Raw genomic sequence first — 23040 nt, forward strand, 5'->3', positions numbered from 1 at the left:
AGTATTTCAGGAGCACTGAGGGAGCCCAGCTGCATACCAACATCTCTGTAGAAGTTGACACCTGCCACCATAATGTTTCTTTACCTCTGCGAGGAACATCTCCATCACATGGAGCTGTCAAAGGCATTCTTCCAATTACCAGGCTAGGCTTCAGGAGGCTTGATGCTCCTGAAGAAGGGAGGTAGAAGACAATACATCTTCTATGGCACAAGCATATTCCCCATTCCTGGAAATATATTGTGTGAAACGGATAACTTCTGTCAAAGCCTACTGCACCTCTAGTAGTACCAGCCAGTCCCTTAGGCGCAGGCTCCAGGCCCCTGTGGGGCTTGTCTGAATGACGGGAGTAACGTAGGGGGCTGTGTCAGATGCTGCTGTGAGATACTGTGGAAGGCATTCAGCTATGACAGCAATGGGAGCTGTACAAGTGGAAGACACAGAGCTAATTGAGTAGCCTTGTGGATATTTACGTTATCCGTAAAGGCCCACAAGCCTTAGCGACGATGTCAAATCAGGTCACAGTGCCAGGGAGAGCAGCATGAGGACTTTGCTCCTTCCCAGGCATCTAGCACAAGTGAGTGATTGAACAAGTGCGTATGTATGTCTGGCACTTCATGGGAAACCAAGCTTTAATGGGTTGGGAGAGAACTCTGTTCATCTTGCTGAACAGAGAAATTCCCTTCCCTCTCCTCCATGCAGATCAATGTGACATCTGGACAGAAGTTATCCCTATTCCTTCCGACTACTCCATCAGGGCTGGTTACTGCCACGCAGGCTCTCTGCGGCTCAGACAGCAGCTGCCTCCTGGTGAGGGGGCCCAAGAAAAGAAGGAAACATAAGAGAATAAAATTCCCATCCAGCCTGTACAGCACTGTATATGCTGGCTCTGGCCAAGCCTTGTTTACCAACCCACTTTCTGCAATCTTACTAAGTCCCCTGAGGCTTTGCACAAGAAATATATAAGCAGCCTAGCACTCAAGAGCAGAAAAGAGACAGCTGAGCAGGAGTATGAAATTTATAATACTGAGCCATGTAAAGAAGGAAATTGTTCGCCGTCTCTCCCAGCATACAAAGTGGCATCAAATAGACTAGCAAGGGACAGGTTCAAAGCAGACCAGAGGAGAAGCTTTGCATAGCACTTTGTTAAGCTATGAAACTCCTTGCCAAAGAAGGTTCAGGATGCCAAAGGCTTACCAGGATTCAGAAAGCAGCTGGACAAGTTCAGGGGAACAAGTCCCATCAAGATAGAGATATTATGTCTGGTTTAAGCAGCTGCTGAGCTGCAAACTGCTGGAACCCTTGCCCTGTTCTTCCAACTCTCCCACAAACATCCATTTCTGATACTGTTGGAGACGAGCATTTCATAGCTGGACCTTTCTCTGGCTCAGAACAGCTACTGTAGGATCAGCCAGGGAACAGAAAGCACCAGAGCTCTGCAGGGGATTTCAAATCAGTCTCAGGACAGCTGCTGATGTGCAAACAGGACAGGGAGAGCTTGCAGAACTTTCAAACTGCCATGCCCATGGCTGGCCATTGGGCTGAGGCTCTGTGGAGAAGCAAACGTGTAAGGGATAGTTAGGAATTTCCACAGAAGGACAGCATGAGCTAGATTTGCAAGACGAAGAGTACAACTGCATGCTGATGGGAGGCGTAGGAGAAGAGGAGTGATAACCAGCTTAAGTTTTTATTACCTTATTTGCTTTAAATACATTTTAAACAGACGCTGCTAAACTCAAGAAGACTTAAACTAAACTAAGCCGATTATACTGTGATCAATAACTTACATTTTTAAAAAGTAACTTTTAAAACCAGCTGTGAATCTCCACAGAGAGGCTTATACTTCTTTGACGAAAGCAATTTAAATTTGCACTGTGGTTTCGAAGTCGGGGCCACATCCTAGCACAGATAAACCTTAAATGTCTCTGATGTTTCCTTTCTGCTCGGGGAGTTTCGAATTACCCAGCCCATACAAACAGCTCGGCTCAGACTCCAGGCTGGCCACCTGCGGCTCGCACACACAACTCCTGCCACTTGAAAGAAACACGCCAAAAAGCTTCTTTCAAAGAAAACCCTCCAGGCGGCTGTGTTTGAAGAGGCAGAGACAAAAGCTTTTGCAGCTAGTGCAGTCTTCGGAGGCTCTCACGGGCACACGACTAAACGGCAGTTTTCCCCGAGGAACCCATTTTTTCTCCCTTCTGCATCGGTTTCTGCAAAGGACAGCTTTGTTGGCGGCTCAACCAGGATTCCTCGGCTGGGGCAAATGAAGCCCAAACGCATGTTCCCTGCTTTGGGAGGTTCCCCTCCCCTCCTTGCTGCTCCGTCCCAGGGCAGTTGCAGCAGGGCACTAAGCACTCAACTGAAGTTCAACAGAGAAGAGCCTCCCTGTTGCACTGGGATATCCAACAGTAGCTACAGCCTAGGCTCCTAGGCTCGGGATCACTTCCACCACACAAGGCTCTTTTTTCACTGAGGATGTCCAACTCTGACCTCTGCCAGCCTGTAAATGGTTCCCAGAGCTAGTGTTGCTGCTAGGTCCGTATGACTCAACGAAGACGTATGTGCACCTCACCAGTGTAGGTCCAGGTGCAATCTAAGGGTCAGCGTACAAACGTGTGCAGGCATCCTACCTCTCATCTGTCGTGCTCAAATCCCTTTAAACCGTTTCCCTCCCACTGTTTCTGATCTACAGACAGCCTGCAAGCAAAGCACAGGCTCTTTAGGTGAGGTAATAGCATTGTGATCTTATTCCCTCTTTGGTGCAAATGTCACTTCTCAACTTGAGTAATTAGGCTTTGAATAGACCACTTTTTCTCTCTCGGCCCCTGCTTGTACCACACTCCATCCTGTTTTGGCCCTAATTACAGAGAATAATAAATCCAGCTAGACAGTGCTTTTCTGAAGAGCAATTTGGTTTGACTTTTCCCAGCACTAATGAGTTCGTTAATAGAGGGATTTTCCCTCTCCCTCCCCTCTTCTAATCTATGTTTCCTTAAATAGCATCACACACATCAGTAGCTTTCCCATGCCGCAGCAGGTGATGCCTCTCCTTGACCCATCTTCTCCCCTCCTCCAAGGGAAAGAAAGACAGAGTACTGCACCTCCCAACCTTTTCCTTCTGTCAAAGGAGATGGAAAGCAAGCATGATTAATAACTGTTTGTTAACTAGCACCAGGAGGATCGCTCATCAGTTCACAAGCGTGGCAGACAGAAATGCTGGGCTACTACCAGCCTGCCTGGTCAGAACCAGCACTGGGGCTTGGAAAGCAGTTGAATGCTGGGGAACCAGTTTAGCTGCTGGCCCAAACAGGAAAAAGACAGCACACAATTCCTATCAAAACTTAGCTTTTTTGTTCACCAAAACAAAACTTTAAAGCATCTCATTTATCTGCCAGATGAAATCTTTCAAGTGGCCTACAATAAAAATGTTCCACCTCAGCCTTTCCTGAGAGAAGCAAAGGACTTGAAGGGGTAAATGTTCTCAAAAGATTAACAGCTTCTGCCTGTCTCTTGTTCAATAAAAGCCCTGCCAGAAAAGGGGAAATGCAGATTCATTTTTTCCCCCTCCATTTGGAGAAATAAGAACTGTATCTTCACACATAAAAAAAATTTCTTAACAACAAGGGCTTTGTCAGTGACTTTGTGAAAATCTCAGCCCCAATTTTTGTCCCAAGCAAATTTAATCAGCATTTGCAGGGACAGATGTTAAATACGACAAGTTACTATTAACCTGAATCCAAGAATTCCATTTCAAGGTACTGGAGGGAAATCAATACATGGACGACTCTGCCTGCACTGTCTCTACAAAGTGGATACCAGATCCTGGAATTCCAGATTCCATTTTCCATATGAAAAATTAAGTATTTTGTATTTTTCAACTTATAGTTGGAAGTTTTGTCAGAAACAATTCCATAAATTCAACCCAAATTCATAGATGGTTTCAGTTCCCCTCGCTCAGAGTATTCTCAGAATATTTTCATGCCTGTTCTGGATCTGGACACATGTTCACTGACCTGAACAGCATACAGGGGATCCCTAGGTATTTCTCTTCTTGTATCATTTACAGTATAAATCTAACCTAAAGTAGCAAGTCTGAGACAAGGAGACAAGTTCCTTGTGGCGATGTGTGGGGTACAGAGAGATAGCAATGATTCTGAAGATTCAGTTCTCTGACTTCACGCTCTGCATTTTTTCCCCCTAAGCCCCTTATTTGACAAAACTATTTTCTCATATCTCTCTGCAGCCCATTTATTATCCTATTAATGAACCCTCCTTCCCTGATGAATCACTGCAATTTATCATTAAATTAGATGATGGAATGGGTCTATTTTTTTTAAACAAGGAGATTAACTACTGTCAATAGGATATTTCTCCATTATAAAACTCCATCTTCCTCACCAAATGCAGGAGTAGCATTGTTTAAAGTAGCCCTAAGGTGATCCAAGGCAGGAGGGACAACCAGAGAGGTGACATCCCACTATATAAATATATGGATCAATCTGAAAATGACTGTGAAAGAAAACACATGGCATTATGACCATTATTCAGTCTGGGGTTTTCTAATAGCACAACTTAAAAAAAAAAGTTTAACTTGTACATAGATGAGGCTGCCAGGAGCTGATATGACAAAGCACAGTCTAGATAACAAAAACCATCTCTCCATGCATACACCAGTGATTAATCACACAACAAAGGGTCAGTCAGGAAAAGCATTCAACTAAATATGAAGCAACTTTCTGCTGGAAAGCCATGCCAGCCTCTCATATCCTTTTTGTATCATACAGGTCCCAAGAGCTGTCCCTTATCAGGCCACTGAAATTTAACATCGGCACAAGCACAGAATGCATCCTCAGCTTCACTGTGGCCAGGCAAGCAGGTTTGATCCTTGTGAGCTCCTCTGCATCATTTCATCCCCTGGACACAATCTCTCCATGAAATTAAAATTGCATTTACCATCATGGCTTGGATCTGATCTGCTGTACAAGGGCAGTTGCCCTCAATGTTTCCTGGGGTCTGTTTACGCTCCAGAAATGGTGCCAACAAGAGGTAGATCAAAGCTTGAGAGGGAGAGCACCCCTGCACACCCCATGCTCCTCTCCAGGAAACGTTTCACTGCAAGGGCTACACTTGGCTGCTTGCCTTTCCTCCTACATCCAACTACCTTTTCTGCAAAAGTCAGCCTTGGCAGGGTGTAACAGAAGTCAGTCAGCACTAGGCACCACAGAAGACAAAATCCTCCAGTATCATTCCCTACCAATCCCCAGATCCAACCTCTTCACACATGTAGTGATTTGATTTCTATCTCCAGAATTTAGGAAGTTATTTTCTTTAATTCTTGGATGCTAAGGAAATAGTCCATCTTCTGCCCCCACAGGTCTGCAGTACAGGGAGAAGAAAGAATTGGGATTTTATGCCACTGTCACTGTTTGCCTGTGATGAACTTTCTTTTATAAGGAACACTGGTAAATCAGGGTGAAACCAATCCTACTAAGCACCCTTCCTACATGTAAGTGTACTCCTCTGCTCCAGATGTGATCTCTGCTGGAAAAACACACTCTGGCTGGGCTATTCACAGGCCTGTGTCAGATTCCTGCAATGAAGGCATCTATTAATTCCAAGTAGGGACTCATTCTCTAAAGAGCTGCTGATAAAATGAAACTGATAAAATGGAGGTAATTTAAAGGTCAGATGAAATCCAGCTCATGTTCATCCTGCTTATAATGGAATATCACCAAGATGCTTCATTGGCAAAGGGGCATTTATATGTATTTTTATTTTTTTAAGAAAAATTGCTTATCTGTAACACAGACTCTAAACGTCCGATAGAAAACCTTCCCACATTAATCTACCCAACAGCTGGCATCCTGCTGCCTGCCTGGGTGTCCCTTTCTGGAAATTAAATCTCCTATCATCTTTTTATCACACTTTGGAGAAAAGAAATGGGAACCAAATGCAGTGTTCACGTGAGCAGCAGAAGCAAGAGCTGAAACCGATAGGGCTGCATTAATTCAAGCATGAGACAAGTTACTGCTACACTCAGACACATCCCTCCCCCTTTGCTCTGTGCCCATGATGCTCTTCGCCAGCACAGTTCAGCTGCCTACACCATCCCTTTGCTTGACATTGGGCCCACAAGCCACACAGATTGGCCTTGGAACCAAACACCAGGTCTCTTTTACACCTGTATTGTATTAGGTTACTAAATGAAAAAAAAAATAATAATAAAAAAAAAAAAAAACCCCAAAACTTCTCCCTTTTCACAATGGGATAAGCTACATCGAAGAAGAGCATTCCTGCACTGCAGCAGAAACAAGCTTTTTGTGGTAGACATGAGCTGATGACACCAAGGGATCCAAAGTCAGAGGAGAACTCCAGGGTATTGAATAAGTTGGACCAGAGTGATTTCCTCCCTCAGTACCTCATTTTCAGATCAGAACCGAAAGACATGACTGTCGGAAGGCAGCCGCTTCCAGGGTGCTTGGCCAGCATTGTCAAATAGCCCAGTGAAGCCCTGAGGTAGTAACATGCTGAAGAAGGCTGTTTCCACTCAAGGACGTGGCAACATAGCCACATCTAGGTAGCCTAAACTCCACATGCACCGTCAAACGTAGTTTTGTTCCCACCATTTACACTTTTTTGAACATCTAGAGGCAACGTCAGGTTCCCTGGGTGTTTGGTCATCTGGACAAGCCATCTGACCCCCTTTCCTTCCACCTTTCCTTTTCTCATCTAGAGGTCAATGAGGCTCTGTGTGCTCATCTTGCCCCAGGGCATGCATGGTAATTGAATGTCACCTGTTGACCATAACCTGAGAAAATCCTCAACTATCATGCAAAGGCTTGAATGGCTGAGATAATTAAATCCACCTTGGTGTGTTTGTATGGGAATTGGGCCTAAATACAATTAGGCTTTTTGGAAGCATTCAAACAGACAAAGCACTCAAAGAATAAACATGACCACAAAGAGAAGCAGTAGTAGCTGCAAATTGATGCCTCCCAATTCAAAGTGTCCTGATGCAAATGAAAAGCTGCAGGAAGCAGTGGAAAGCAGCACAACAAAAGGGGTCAAGGGACAACAACGGGCATCCCTTTGAGCGCTGGGATTTGTTTTACACCCTTTGGCTTGTCACCCACGTTTCTCCAGAAATCCTGCGGGAGATTTCAGGCAGTACCTTGAATTGCTTGCCCTCTTCATACTGCCCTGCCTCGGCATCCACTATTGGCTATTGTTTGAGACAGAAGTCTAGGCTAAAGCTGGACTTACTACAGTGCTTCCGATGTGCTAAGGTTGTGTGTGTTGAGATGCTCTAGAGCTCAAGTAAACAGGGACTTCTATGCCATGAAATCCAATCCACATACTTTTTCCTCATCTTTTACACACCCTGCTATTTGCTGACTGAACTCAACAATCTCCAACAACCCCATCAGGAATACACAGAGGAACTGGGTCTGTCTGCAACACATGAAGCTTCTCTGCTACCAGAATTCAACTGGTACAAGGTCCACATAAACTTCCCCTCACTGATCAAGGAGACAGGGCTCATCTGGCTGCTCTATTTCCTACTGCAGCAAAAGACTGTTGCAATCGGATCTCTCCTTCCCTCCAGTCTATTCTCTGCCTCCATCCTTCACATGCTCCTCCCCAAATCCCTATAATTAATATTAAACGTTACAGTTTTGTCCTATTAACACAAATTGCCCTTTCCAGAGGCAGATTAAAGAGTTTCCACTGGGGATTTCTTCTCTCCTTTACAATTTTGCTTCTGTGATCAGTGCTGTGTGTGTCTCTTACTAGCTCCTAGGGGAAAAGAGTGGGAGGGAAAGAGAAGACAAACACTTATTAGCAACTCCTTTGAAGAGCTGGAGACTGTGAATTAAACTGATTATTAACTCCCATCTTACCAACAAGGCAGGTTCCCCTCTTCTCCCTCCTTCTGCTCCTCCTATGGGAACGGTAATTGGGAATCTCACCAATCATGTGCATAAAGTTTCACCTAACTAATTTAATGGGCAGCATAAATCAACAGACTTTCTTTCCACTTATTGCAGGGAGGGGAGTGCTGTTGCTTAGTGAGAAATACATGCACATAAAATATTAGACCATATAAACATGCAAGTGGGGGGTGCACATGCATTCCCATTTGCATGACCTTCCAGTTTGCTGCTTGAAACGGGAAAGAAACACTCGCTGGCCCTGAGGCAGCTCTAGTTCCCTTCCCAGCTAGGTCCTCTGTGATATTTTAGCCCTGAATTCTTAAGGGGCATTTAGGGACAGACCTGACTCATCAGACATGTCACCTGCATTCAGCATCACAAGGGCTGGCAGAAGGTACCCATACTACCATTGCCAGCACACATATCACCACGCAAAACCCCATGCACCACCACAGCCAAACTTCTCCAAGTCCTCACTCTGACTCCTTGTTAACAATAGTGTCCAGGGGTACCACAAGTCCAAAGGAGCAAGAAGTGCTGGTCCCTATTAAAAACCCCCATTCACCACCAAAATCTTTGGCCACCTACAAATCCGGTAATCTGTCAACTATACTCCACACCCACATCACTTGTGCTTTCCCAGAGACAGCTGAGATTCTCCTTACTAAAAGCACCAGCCCCAGGGGAAAGTCTGACTAGCTGATGTCATTGAGGGCTTTGGACAGAGAGGAAAATAATTTTGAGCCTGTCAAGCCAATTGGAAAGGAACATGTATATTATCTAGTTTATTAAAACACTCCATAAGTAAATGGCTATTTCTGGGGCTGGGATGGTAAATGGATAACTGAATTTAGACACTCACATCATCACCAAGAAAATCTGACCAGTGACAATTCACTATGACAGCTTATCATACTCATTAAAAAACAGTATCATCATGAGATTTAAAATCTGTGAAATAAGATGCATGTTTACAGTGAATAAGCTATTTATAATCAAGGTACATTTATTTAGTGTACAGCAAGCCTCTTATAAAATCTGAATTAAATGCAAAACTACCTGTAGACACACAGCATTTATTTAAAATGTTTCAGGATACAGCAACTTTTTCAGCAAAGAGAACTTAATCAGTCCCTTGAGCTTTCCCGTCTGCTAGGGCAAGGAAAGCGCAGCTGTATTGATTTCTAACATACAGCACTTCCACGTGAGCCATTTTATTGGGCCAACAAACTGTTTAACAGACAAGGTCCCAGAGCTCTCGGGTTTTATACAGGAGCATAGACATACTGTCTATAGACAGCTGATGTAATGTTAACTGGAATTTACAAGACAATACATCATATTACCCAGTGCCAGGAGCAGAACCTATACTTCAGACTGCCTGAAGTCCATTGTAACACCCTGTTTCATTTGTTTATTACTTTGTCCACCTTCTGCTGTTATGACAATTTCTACATTGAATATCTCCTTAGCTTTCCACCAAAATAGCGCAGACTTTGAGGAAAATATGTTGTTTTACCAATGCTAAAAAAGCATCCCTCTGTATAATTTATATGGGCAGTAACCTGTTGCCAGTAATTCTGAGTGAAGATTTAGATTCAGCATGGCTGGGAGATGTGCCTCTTACACTTCCCAGTGAGACTTGTCCAACTTCAGCCAAATTATCAGTCCTTGGAAAGCCTCAGTTCCCATAAGTTCATAGAAGTTCTCACAAATTTCTACTCAGTTGGAATTAGCTGCTTGGGCACATTCTTAGGACAGCAAAGACACACCCAGATGTAGTCATTCCTGCAGAGTCTTCAAGTTCTCATATCCAAGAGTTTTTGGGCTTTCTGGAATGCTGAGAGTTGCAAGAGGCTTTTCTAGGATTCCCTGGATTTGCCAGGAACATCAGTTAACTGAGAAGCAGCTTATCTCCAGGATCTGAAGGCTATTTGCATGTGGGATAAAGATAAAGTAAGTACGGTGACAGCTCACCTCTGGAAGCCATGAAGTGGTTCAAATCTGAATGTCAGTTCTGTCAGAACTTCCCAGTAGTTGCCTAGAGGAATTCAACAAGTAGGACAGCTGCAATCTAACAGCCACAGACTTTAGAACAGGAGTGTTTCCTTGTTTAAAAGTCCAGAAGCGATAAAGGTCTTCTGAAGAGATGGATGGTGCTTTTATGTGGGAGAAAGAGGCTTTGGAAGTTCTTGAATATTTCTGGGAATTAATATGTATATTCTTGAGGTGGGACACATGACACAGCCCAGATTTGGGAGCTATGATGTTATGCTGGGTTTCCACAACACGTGTCAGAAAGACAAAAGATGTTATGATTTCAGCTTATTTTTTCTATCCAGAAAGCCCATGCAGGTGTTATTTGTTATTATATATACACAAACACTCAAATATACTATATTTTTTATATACACACACACAAAAAAATAAAATAATAATATTTTGGTTATTCCTTCACAGAAAATTGAGCCAGCTCTCAAATACCAAGAAAAGTACATTAGAATAACTAGTGTCTATACAATAAAGCTCTCAAAAATTTAATTCAGTAACTAAGGTCTGGCCCTTTGACAGAGTTCTTTCACTTCAAATAATATGAATACGAAGAGTGCAATATCAGAAATTCCTCCAATGTTTTTGTCCACACAGAAGTCAGGTGAGAGTCACCACAGTTCTGTTTCTCCCTAATATTGAATTAAACTAATTCAAGCCAGCACTACTCCCTGCTTTACTCTCCCTATTACAGCCCAAGATGGTTTAAGGGGGGGGGGGGGTGCGGGGAAATGCTGTCAAAATTCTCCACCACTTGAAGGGGTTGATTTTCCCATGGATAAGTTATCTGGGAGGAGAGGGGGAGATTTCTTTCCATGAGGAGGAGTTTCTCCTAGACCATAATGCATTACATGAAGAGTTAAAAAGTTGAGTTATATTTGCACTTCCATGTGCAAGCAGAAATGTGCATGGACAGGTTTTAGCATCTGCCACATTCAGACAATGAGCCAAAGGAGAATATGACATCACGAGCTTCTTCGGTTCCCATTGAAGGATGCCCATTGATTTGATTTACTGCCTTTTGTTTCCAGAGGACAGCTTCATAGATTTGGTAATCAAGCAGCAAATGCAAAGTGAGGCCACGTCTGGTCATAGGCATGGAGATTTAATGAGAGGATTGTGACTCCCCATGTCTCAGCCAAGCTGTTTCCCACCCTCAGTGTTCCATGTCTTCCCTGAAACCTAACAAAGCCTTTTCTCTCTACACAGCCTACATAAATCCCTTTTGTCCAGTTCAATAGGCTTGGTAGAGAACTATTTTCATGGGGAGAGAAAGCTGTATAAAAGAAAAATGCTGGCATGGTGCAATATCATCAATGGGGTGCAATTTCTTTTCTCTGACTTGTCCAAGGAAATGCATAACAACACTCCAATTTTTTTTACCATAAATAATTGTATTGATGCTTGGCGAAAAAAAAAAAAAAAAAAATCAGAGCTAGCATACTTTTAACAAAAAAAAAAATCCATTCTGTTTATGTTCTTGGTTTTATGCTTCCATTCCTTTTAATAAATACAGGCCACTGATGCTTAGCAGGGATTTGCAAAAGCTTTGCAACTTTTTTCTGTACCAGGCATGCAGCAAGTAAAGGCAGCAACCGAACAAGACTGCAAAACTTGTAACCAATAGCATTTTAGTGCTTTTGCATCAGCTGAACTGTAGACACAGAAGCTATCTGCCTTAAGAGTCATTAGAACCCACCATTATTTAAATACTTTGAAGAGGGAAGAGAATTTTGATTTTGGTAGCAAAAGCAATCTTGCAGTTATGCAAGAAGAACCGTGATCTAGGAGATTCAGTGTCCTTCAACATATGCCTTTAGGAATACTCACTGTGCAAGAGAAAGGTCATTAATCATTAATACCTTGGGAAAATCAAGATAGTCCATTCATTAATGGCAGCAGTCATTTAGAGAAGGAGCCTTGTCAACTGCTATGGTCAAGTAGAGCATGTACAAGCTTGCATCAAAGAGGAGTGTTCCCTCCATTCAGATTTGGCAGAGGACAAGTCAGCAAACATGACTGCCAAATTCCCTTTGCTGAATCCAACGAGTAGTCCACACTGTCTAATACCCTTTTCCAACCAGTGAATCAATAGTATCACACAAAAATGTGGAAAATGGAACACACTGAACAAACTCCACAGCCCCTCTGGGAGGGAAATTTTGCCCAAGCTCTGAGCAAACAGTAGGCTGAGAGGTGGCATGAAAGAGGCCTTGTACCTGTCATAGGGTTTAATTCAGCAAGCTGCAAAGAAATATATAGCCCAAGGCAATAACAAGCTACTTAGCAAATGTGTTAAAAATCTCTGTTCTCTGTCTTTTCACCTGAGGTATGAGATACTGCAGCTGAGGCAAGAATTTTAGGTGAGGTAAGCATCTCAACTTGCACACAACCCAGCTGAGATTTTCAAATGGCACCTTTCACCTCCACTAGGATGTCCAGAAACAGTTATCAGTAAACCTGGTGCAGAAGTGCCCTTAGTAACCCAACCCTACATCAGCTCTCAGCCTGAAATAGAGGGGTAAAGGCAAGATGTTTTTATGAAGACCAAACAAGTAGCCGAAGCAAGTGATGCTCAAGTCCATTTCTGCAAGTCCACAGGGCCACAGGTTTGAACAACATGAAATACAGCTGGGTAATAAGTCTTTTGCCTAACGACCTCTCAAAATCACTGCTTACCCCACTAGGGAATGACAGCTTTGGATGGCAATGAAGCAGCCAGGGCTGCCACTCCTCATGAGTAAAATAACCTCAAGTGCATCCACTAACTTGGACAATTCAAGAGGACTGTGATACTGAAGCAAGAAACATGTTCTACCAGAGGGAGGCCCTTAGTGATACTTTACATCTCAGCAGTGCTATCAAACCTGAAGGCATCTCAGATGGGTTAAAAGCCCTTCCTTCTGCTAATGCAATGTGAAAACCTACCCTATTATCAGCACTTTCTGGTGCATTGGAAACTGAGATCGTTAACAAGAGCAGTTCCATACCTCCCTTCAGAGCCAAAAAGCTTCATTAAAGACGATGGAGGATCAGACCTTTTTTATTCATTAAAAGAAGAGGGATCCTACAGGGCTTCCTTTTATCCTTTAGATGTTTGACATGGAAATATTTCCATTGCCAAAAGCTTAAAAAAAAAAAAAAAAAAAAAAAAAAGAGCTGCAGCTTGTTTCTTTCACTCCAGAAGATAAATTATGCTACTTGGTCCTATGAGTGAATTGGGGCATGTAAGAGGATGTTTCAGTATCTAAACACTTAGACACTGAGGGGCCACTTCAGCATCACTGGCTGTCATCTCCTGATTTGCTTTCTGAGTCTGCTGTTTGCAGTCAAAATTTTCCTCTAAAGGGTTCCACTTCTTGGCGTCTCCCACACACACTCTACTGAATTCACAAGACAAATGAAGCAATGAAAACATGCAACATATTTGTTTCCCTCTTTTTCTTATGGTTTTTTTTTTCTTGCGTTTTTTGGGGGAGGGGGGGTTGGTCTGGTTTGGGCTTGGTTTTTTTTTTTTTAATTCATGACAACAGGAATGAAGAGGGTGATGTGAATAGCTCTAGGTCTCCCCTGCGTGCTTCTACTTCTGTGTAAGCATCTCTCAAAACCTGGTGCCTGCTCACCTCAAAATAAATAGATGGTTTCTTTCATTTACAAGCAAGATACAGGGTAGAAAACTTCCATTTCCCACAGTTTTTGAGGGCTGCTAAGGCAGGAGCAATGGGCTTCAAGAAACTAAAAGCTTAGATAATATTTCCAACAACTGCAAGATGTTCAGCACCTGACAAGTTCTGGCAAGACTGGCTGTAAAAGCAACTTTGGCTTATTTTTCATTCACACAGTAATGTAACCAAAAAAACTTTTATTGGCCAAGATCTTTGAAAGAAACAGTACTTCTGGGTTCTCTGGGATCGCCTGGTAATTATTCTGTACAGGTCAGAAAATAATTAACTTATGACCTGCAAATCAAGCTTCTAATGGAAGTAGCAATGTATTTTTTTTTTTTAGGGCTATAAGGTCCATGCTGCTTTCTTACTACATAACACTACATAAATTGTAACAGTGACAAGCCTATGATATGCAGCAAGACTACTCACAGCTCAAGTCAAGTGTCATTATATGACATATGAGATATGGAAATTTATTAATAAATCAGCACTGCTAGGGGAAAAACGACCGTCCGTTCTTCTTTATTTCTTCTTCTTCAAGGATTACAACCTTAACCTGATTCATGCACCTGACACAGGAGGCAAACACACACTCAGGTCAGGAAGACCTGAATGCTGCACCCAGCCAGCACCTCACTTGGCCTTCTGCAGACATATAGTCTGTCATGAAGTCATCCTAGCGCAGGGCTTCACACCACTTCCAAAAAGTCTACGATCACAGATTGGATATCACTAGACTTATGGGGGCTTTGTTTCCAGTGATGAGAAATCAATACACCCCCTAATCTACTTATCAGAAAATACATTGCCCAGAAATATGAAGGTCAAGGACAATCTATATAACTGCTCTTTTTGCAGAGAATGATGCAGGGCAGGAATCTGCATGTTTAAGACATTCAGCATGCAGTGTATATATGCCCTTACATGAAGGGAAAGCTTACGTGCACTGGTAGAAACAGGACACTAAACTTAGATGCACCATGTGGGCACATCAAACGAGTACCTGTGCAGCCTATAGGGAAGGCGGAGGATATGGACACCTCACCGTTTCTGTACATGACACTTCTACTTGACTATTACACATGTTGATGAAAACACAAGTATGTATATAGCAACAACACACCGTGTGTGGCGTGACACTTGGGTGGGTGGGTGTGGATGGCTGTAAAAACCTTCCCCAGCTCATCAAAGTATCAAGGTAAGCTTTGCTCCAGCTTTAAAAAAAAAAAAAAAAAAAAAAAAAAAAAATCCACCAGTAAAAAAAGTAGTTGATAGACAGTTGTCTGACCCTGGTTCCTGCAAACTGTTTTTTATCTGCTCTGTATCTTCAGCTTTAGGTCATCCCATCAAGAGCTCAGGTTGCCAGTAAGGTACCTCAGAGTTTTGTGCCTCTCAGCATTCCTCATCCTGGGTGCAGCTCCTAAGAAAGGGTCCTTATGAAATCAGGAGATAATTTTATAAGGATATACCATGCATGATGGAGTACTTAATAACCAATAAGCTCCAGCATGTTAACTTAATTCAGCTTTGTTACTTTTTCTAAGACAAGCTCTATTTCTATGGTTAGACCTATCATTTTTTAAACAAATGGGGCAAAAGACTGTCAACAGTGATATTTGGTCTGAATTTCAGCCAAAAATATCAATCACCTACACCACAACTCCCTCAGCTCCACCCCTAAAGGCCTTCTAACCTTTGTCTGCAGGTTCTGCTGAATTTCCTATGCAAAACTCTCCACTGGTTGTTTTCCAAAGATCCACTGCATTTCAAAACAGAATTTACTAAACTTTTCACTAGAGTTCAATTTTAAACATATTTTTGGAAATATGGATAAGAAGAACCTTTACATTAGTTCCAATGAAATCTCTTTCATCTGTAAATCTTTTCAGTAAAAAAACTTGACTAAACGCTTAACTTTACAAAACATTGCAGAAACATTTTATGATGCTATTTTACCAGCAATTATTTAAAAAAAAAAAAAAAAAAAAGTGTTCCAGGTTCTCAAGTTTCTAAAAAAAATTGTTGAACCATCTTGCACAGAAATAGCTTACTACACATGGAAATTAACTGAATAGGAATTTACTTCATAGAATCCTTTGTAAAACTCCCTGAACCTAACTTGAATTTAAATTTTATTTTTCATTTGATCAGTGTCAAAAGGCAAATAGTGCTGCTGTAGCAGTTTGAATCTCTGTCTTGGGAGGCACAATCCAAGTTCTTGGGGCACTGTTTCCTCATTAGCCATTCTCCAAAGAACAAACTGACAATAATGGATTTAGTATTCCCAAGACACACTAAGCGTACTTTACTGCTATGCTAGCTGCTTCTTCACTGAAGATCCTGCAATTTATTTGGGGAAGGAAGGCAGTGTACGTGCAGATTCAACTTGAAGGAGTTTACCCCCATATATGAATTTATTAACAAAATTTTAATTTTGAAAATAGCAAGAAAAAGAAACTAAAAACAAATCTACTTGCTATAAAATCCAGAGATGAAAAACAGATCAAGAATGAAATCAACTTGCAGTTGTGAATGAGGCTTTAGGTTAATTCTCAGCTCAGAGTGCATGTTCATCTCATCACAGAGCAATTTCCAAGGCCTTCTGGGTTCCCCTTGTCTTTAAGCTATTCTATCAACTATCAAAAAGAAAATGAACTTACAGACTACCAGGAACATTGAAAGATTCATTTGCTTCAGAGAAGAGAAGAAATTCACTCGCATTCTTCAAAGAGAAAGGATCAGGGAAGAACCACATGAAGGAAACTGGAGGATCAAATATTCCCTGACCCTCATAGCTAAGAAAAGAATGAGAAAGAAAAGGGCGTAGTTAGAAAGTAGATTTTTTTTTTTTTTTCAGCCACAGAAGACTTGTACCTACTGACAGACATCATCTGAGTATATTTTACTCCTCAAACACACCCTTTTCTCCAGGTGTTCCAAATTTTAGTTGGGAGCTGAAGAGAAGTTAAAAACATTATGCTTTTTTTTTTTTTTTAAGCATTTTGTTTCCCATGGCTCCTGTTGCATTCCCTGAGAAGTCCGATTTCATCCTTCCTACCAAAATGCCTGATCTGCTCCTACTGTACAAGGAATCAAGAGAAGACATATTGAAACAGAGACTTATGGTTATAGGTGCATTTCAGTAACTCTGTTCTGGATCACATCCAGCCTTTGGCTAGTAATTAATAAACAAACATCACTAAAGTTATTCTTTACTATTTATTACCTGCCACTCTATGAATAATACAATTTGGAAAGCCTCAGACATGGTGACTGAGCTTTTGGGAGGGAAGATAGGCCAGGAGATGATATCTTGCAGAATTGCCTTGTACAATTAACCATGACTTCAACTCATCCCTTTGTTCAGTCTCTGTGTCTTTGGCTTTCAGGGGATGTTGTGGCAGTTCCATGTCTCAGCGCTGGGGGTACAACTGTCCACCCAGCAACACGTAACAGCAACTCCTTGAACAGTCATAGCTTGCAGATACCCTTCAAGGTCATAATCCTCACTGCCTTGACAAGACTCACTTTTAACTTTGTTAGTCCTCATGCCCAGAGACCCCAATGCAAAAGTGTTATTTCACAAATTCTTTGTCATATCCCTGTTTTCATCTCAGTCCACAGCTGCATCTTATCCCACCAGCCACCTAATCACCCATTCTTCATTACAGTAATATCTCATATAGAACACATCAAAAGCTAGTGATGCCTGGGGTGGGGGAAGGAAAAAAAAAAAAAAACAAAATCAGTTATCCATCTATCTAAAACACTAAAGAACAAGTGGCAAGAAACAGAAAAAACACCAGCTGCACTGGCTGGACTGAGTCATTACAGAGTCCTCAGCCATCACTGCTTGAATCACCATAAGGAAGGATAAAAATCAAATTCACCTGCAGTGAAGACAGTAATGAGATTATTGTGATAAGACAGAGTCAAGATCTAGCACTCTGTCATAGAACAAGTGTCCTCAGCCCAAATCCTGCAGCCCCAGCAAATTCCTTTCCAGCAAGACAAGCCTAGAATTGCACACAATTCAGTCCCACCTGTTGGTTTTTGCACCACTGACATTTCACTGTCAGCTGCAACTTTTAAAATATTGACCTGCTCCTAAAAGTTTAGATGTAAATACTGACCTCTTAAATTATAAGACATCTTATACTACTCCAGCAGTTACCCTGCAATAACCATCTTTGTGCTGTCTTATGCTGAACAGAATCTATCACTCACAGCCCAGCAAGATGACGACACAGAAGCTTCCCAGACAACTTCACCTAGAGCGAGTTTTGCAAGACTCATCCACTTTGAAACAAACTAATAAAAACAAGGTGAACACACAGCAGGTAATTATAATTTTAAGAGCCTCATTTGACATCATGATAAGTACAAATGACAGAGTTGAAGATAACAAGTGCCACCAGAGAAATACAAATGCCTTTCAAAACCATTTGGACTCTGCTTGAAAAATAAGAGACCTGGCAAGTAAACCCTCCCCCAAAAAATCACAAAACACTGCAGCAAAACCAAGCAGAGCTAAAACCCAATCTAAGAGCAAGCCAGGACAGATCCAGGGAGAGGACTCCTGCCAACCAGTACCTGATGACAAGGGTTACTTACAGTAATGGTGATAAAATTGACTTCCAGCCATTATTAGATCTCTAGACCTGATTTCTAGTTTATCTACCCTTAGCTTCTTGGAAAGCAAAAGGAAACTAAAAACCAGGCATTGTACAGAACCAATGTGGGTAACTTCACCACAGATATCCCTATAGATGGGTTTTAGTGGGGATTGGTTGGCTGTTTCTTGAATCATCTGGGTTAAATTAGAGGTTGGGAACTCCAAGGATCTGGAGCCACCCTGACCAAGGTCTGACACGTGCAAGTAGCACATGCAGGGCACTGTACCAAGGCAAGCAAGTACCAACTGCCTTGGCACCAGGAGAAGATACAAGAGTATACAGTCTAGAGTCAAATACCTCCAGCCCCATCCCCCCCCCCAAAAAAAAAAAAAAAAAAAAAAAGGGACAAGGAAAGTTTTATCCAGAATACATTCCTTTTCATAGCAAAACACTGATAAGACTTGCAAAACTCACATCCCTTAAATTCACATTTCTTTTGATTTTACTCCCTGGTCTAAATCATCTCGATGCCTAGACCTGCTCCAAACATCTGTTGCAACCTGGTTTTTCCTCTGTTTCCCCAAATGCCAAAGCAAATAATGCTCCTATTCCTTTCCAGTAAGAAGTGTTTGAATACCAGCAGAAGAGTCCCTGGGCCCACACAAATCACTCAGTCACCATCACCACCAGGATAGATGACAGCAAAGCAGATAAGTTCTTTCCCTGGGAAAAGGAAATAGCTTCACAGGAATTATGATTCAACAGGAATAGCTGTGAAGCTTCTTTGTGTTATATACACCCAGATTTATGTGCTTTCTTGATCTTATGCACAGCCACCCTGCTTCCCTAACCCAAGGTAGTGCAAGGAGAGCAAGTGAAGACAAAAGGAGACAAGTCCAGATTCCTTTGGTATAAAGATGATCAAAGTTACAACCAAAGGGAAAAAAAAAATCACATGAGACAGTCATACCTCTTACAGAGCCTATTTCTAAGGGAACCAGAAGTCTGACTAGCCTCTAGATTTAACCCACAGACGCCAAGAGATGATTCTGCCTCCTGCTCTTTGTCCTGCTTCCCAGTAAAAATACAGGGAAACATCATTTCTCTCCTGCTGTGCGGGTCCTGTTAACACTCCCAGTTTGGAGCTCCTCCTCTGGTCTGGCAGCACAGTGGGGACTGGAAAAGCACAGTGACAGAGGCTCATCCATGTGGGGATAAATATCAGGAGAGAAAGTACAGCAAGGAGCCAGCAAGCAGCAGGCAGGAAACGCTGCATGGAATCGTGTCCCCAGGAATCTCTATGAGTTGAAATCAGAGCCTGTTGTTAATCTAGCTAGACATTGAGACCCAGTAGCTGGGGTAAATCAGATTAAACTCCTTCTGTATCAATGGCTAGAAGCCAAGCAGGTCTGTCTTCCTTTTTTTTTTTTTTAAATGATAACCCAAAGGATATTTCTGTCTGCTGAACTAAGTAAACATAATGCTTTAAAACAAATGAAAACAGGACATCAAAAACATCAGGTGAATTTAGTATGGTAGTAAGGTATTTGAGATACAACCCAAAGTGAGAAGAAAAACTTGGTTATTTCCTAGCCTGGGGGGCTACAGTAGTGGTGGAGCAAGCAGTCCATTTCACCTCCACCCTCCCAACGTGGGATGGGATGAGTCTTTGAACAGATTAAAAGCAGCTAAAAAGGGGTTAAAAGTGACTCTTTCTTTGCCATGGGGGAGGGGGGGTTTGCAAAGCACAGGACAAGTAAACAAAACAGAACTTAAAAAGAAAAATCCCATTACACCGGGACAAGAGAGAAGAAAGAAATCCTAGATTATTTAGGACAGCTAAGTTTTAATTTCAATTTTCAGAAGTTGAGAAGCCGAGCAGAGTGACACACTGACAAAGTGACTAAGGAGCCCATTCCTCCCCGCCCCGACCACCACACTCGGCACCCTGCGAGCACTGCTGGAGCTGCAATAAGAAACTGCCAAATGCTCCTTACCTGCCCTGGCCTTGATGGCTCTGGTGTTTGCCAAACCTCTTTGCAAAACCAAATGCAAAAGGGAAAAAAAATAATCAAATAAAACAAAGAGAAAAAAAACCACCAAAACACACTAAAAAAAACCCAACACAGAGATGTTCCTTAAAAGCCAACAGCAACACATAGCAACTGTTAACCAAGCAGATCTTCCACGAGATGGAGACTTAAGGCACGTTACGCTTGCCCTGTCAAGGGAGACGATTTCAGAGACTTCTTAAAAAGACAGCAATTCAGGTTAAAAAAAATGAAATAAACCAAAACGTATCAGCGCTTTAAAGGTTAACAGCTTCTGCTGAACAACATGCGTTTATCCAACCACGTCCTAGAGTAGTTTTTTCAGCCTCGAGACCAATGAGCACAGCTAAGAGGAGGGCCTTGGGATGGTGGAGAGGCTGAGTTACCCCCTCCCCTCTGCCTTCCCTCTTCTCCACCTCCCCCTCCTTTTCTTTTTTCCTTTCTTTTTTTTTTTCTTTCTTTTTTTTTTTTTAGTTTAGTAAATTAATGCAGCAAGAAACTCCCAAGATCTGGCGAGTCCTAGCAGGGGAGAGAGGGCAGAGGGGAAATGAGATGCATTAGGAGGACACTGAGCCACTTTCTTTCTGAGCACAATGGGAGTGTTTCCCAAGAAACTTCCCCTTCATTCCCCTCCGCTCTAGCCCTGAGCAATGGGACACCTTCCCTCCAGCAGCAATAACTTATCCGGGAGGAAAATAGCCCAGGAAGCAGGGATCAACAGCAGCCAAACGGCGGGCAGGCAAGCGACACAACCGGGACTGCAGCACGGCTCCACACTGACAAATTCCTGTGGATGTAATTAGGAAGACACCCTGGCTAGCAGCGGAGATTAAAGCCCCGGGTTGTTGAGAGTCGTCCCCCCCTCCCCCTCCCATCTTACCCCCACCACCCTGATGGCAAACCTACACCCCCTGCGTCTCCCCCTCTCGCCAGCCTGATGTCCGGAGCGAGATCCCGCTGAAGGGAGATTTCGGTGCGGGAAGCCTGGTCCTCCGGCCCCGAGCACCACTGCAGTGGCGGTGGCGGGGGCACAGGCGGAGAGGAGGGACGAGCCAAGGCAGCGCCGGAGCGGAGCCGCCGGCCGCTCCGCAGGCGCCCGCGGAGCGCCGCGCACCGCCGCTGTCCAGGGTGCTGACCGGAGCCGCCCGCCAGACGCTGTCCAGGGTGCTGACCGGAGCCGCCCGCCAGACGCTGTCCAGGGTGCTGACCGGAGCCCTCCCGGCCTTCCCCCTGCCCAGCCTGCCTCGGGAGGGGTGGCTCGCTTCCCCTACCCATTCTCCCCAAGTGCCGGGTTACTTTATTGGCCAACCCCACCGGCCCACCCCTCACGGAGTACAAAAAAAAAAAAAAAAAAGCAGCGAGAGCTAGAAAAATGTGCAACGTCAACGCGCTCGGAGTCTACGTGTGGGAGACAATCGTTTTCTTCAGGTAAGGCTCGGCTTTACGGGAGGAGCGTGTGAGCGCCGGGCACTGCCGGGCTGGACCGCCGTGCCCACCCCAAGCTCGGGGCACAGCCCCTAGGCACAGCTTCAGCCTTAGGACAGCGGCGTTCCGCCTTTCTCGAGCTGCCTTTTCGCCTCCTCTCGGTTCTCCGAGACTGGCTATCGCACAGCCCCGGGCTCGGGACTTTCCGCGGCTTTGGGAGTTACTCCGTTTAATTAGCACCGCAATCTCGCTAACCGCAGTGCTGAAAACACCGACCCCGGCTGGTTGCAAAGTGACAACTAGTGGCGGCTGGGAATGCTGCACTTGAATTTGCCCGGGTAAATATTCCTACCTCGCCCCCTCCCCATCCTCAGATTGCAGGTTAAGGTGAGTTCCGTGGGATGCTTTCACTGCTTAGCTATGTTATCTTGAGAAATCGCGGGACTCCTTTTCAAGGAGGGCTCACCCTATCTCCTCAGCTTGCTATGTCTAAAGTCACTGAAAGCAAGGAATAACCTCCTTCCTTCCCAACTTTTTTCTTTCATGTTGTTTTCAACATCCATCCCTCCCTTGCAGAATCTAAGTGAAAGCCAAAGGAGATGCGGGGAGCTTTTTTCAATTATATCCGTTATCACCTAGCTGTATTTTGTCTCTGGTTTAGATGTGTTCAGTTTCTCATTAAGGCTAAGGTAGGAGAAGAAACAGTTTTAGTCTTAAAGAATTGTTTCTGGTCCATCTCTCCTTGCAGTGCTTTTATTAAGTGGACAAAAAAATAATATTGGAAGGTAGAAGCTCTTCTGTATTTGCATGAATAATGCAGGCTGCTCTAGCAAGTGATACATGCCAGATACAAGCAATTGAAAAAAAAACCTTCTTTCATGTCCTGAACTTGCTCATCAATCTTAGACTTCATTTTGGTTGCACGGCTCTTACTTCTGCATTTCTCTATTTTACCAAAGTCTCTTCTTAAAGTTTAATGTGAAAGAACAGACATTATTTACATATACATCACTGGTGTAATACTTATTATTTTATGAATCACAGTAGCAGACCTGCTGATACTGGCCAGACTTTTCTAGCTAGAGGTCTCTCTCCTTTTTGAACACTAACAGCTTTCCAGGCATAAAAATTGGGATACTCCCATTTTTTCTGTAATTCTACAGAAAATCAGACAGCAAGATTGTAATATGAACTCAAAGCATTTAATGTTTATCTGTTAGGCAAACCAGGAAAGAAGTTCTAGAAATAACTAAAATCACCAATATCTGAAAAGCAATGCACAACACTCAGTACTTCAGAA

The 23040-nt window shown here is 43.1% G+C and overlaps 1 protein-coding gene and 1 long non-coding RNA gene across 3 annotated transcripts in view; one reads left to right on the forward strand and one right to left on the reverse strand.

Annotated features, from left to right (window-relative positions):
• Positions 1-20601, reverse strand: part of LOC115334179 — a 142854-nt gene extending 122253 nt beyond the window's left edge. The window contains exons 1-2 of the long non-coding RNA XR_003921064.2: positions 20262-20601; positions 16309-16443 (exon numbers count right to left, since the gene is read on the reverse strand). This is a non-coding gene — a long non-coding RNA (uncharacterized LOC115334179). The remainder of the gene's footprint in view (positions 1-16308; positions 16444-20261) is intronic.
• Positions 20602-20643: 42 nt separating this feature from the next.
• Positions 20644-23040, forward strand: part of GLRA1 (glycine receptor alpha 1) — a 39971-nt gene continuing 37574 nt past the window's right edge. For both annotated transcript variants that reach the window (XM_029998059.1, XM_029998060.1), the window contains exon 1: positions 20644-21743. In XM_029998059.1, the coding sequence (XP_029853919.1) occupies positions 21688-21743 (56 nt within the window). In that variant the 5' untranslated portion in view covers positions 20644-21687. The remainder of the gene's footprint in view (positions 21744-23040) is intronic.

The sequence above is a fragment of the Aquila chrysaetos genome, chromosome 22 (genome assembly GCF_900496995.4).
Source record: "Aquila chrysaetos chrysaetos chromosome 22, bAquChr1.4, whole genome shotgun sequence".
Taxonomy (NCBI): Eukaryota; Metazoa; Chordata; class Aves; order Accipitriformes; family Accipitridae; genus Aquila; species Aquila chrysaetos.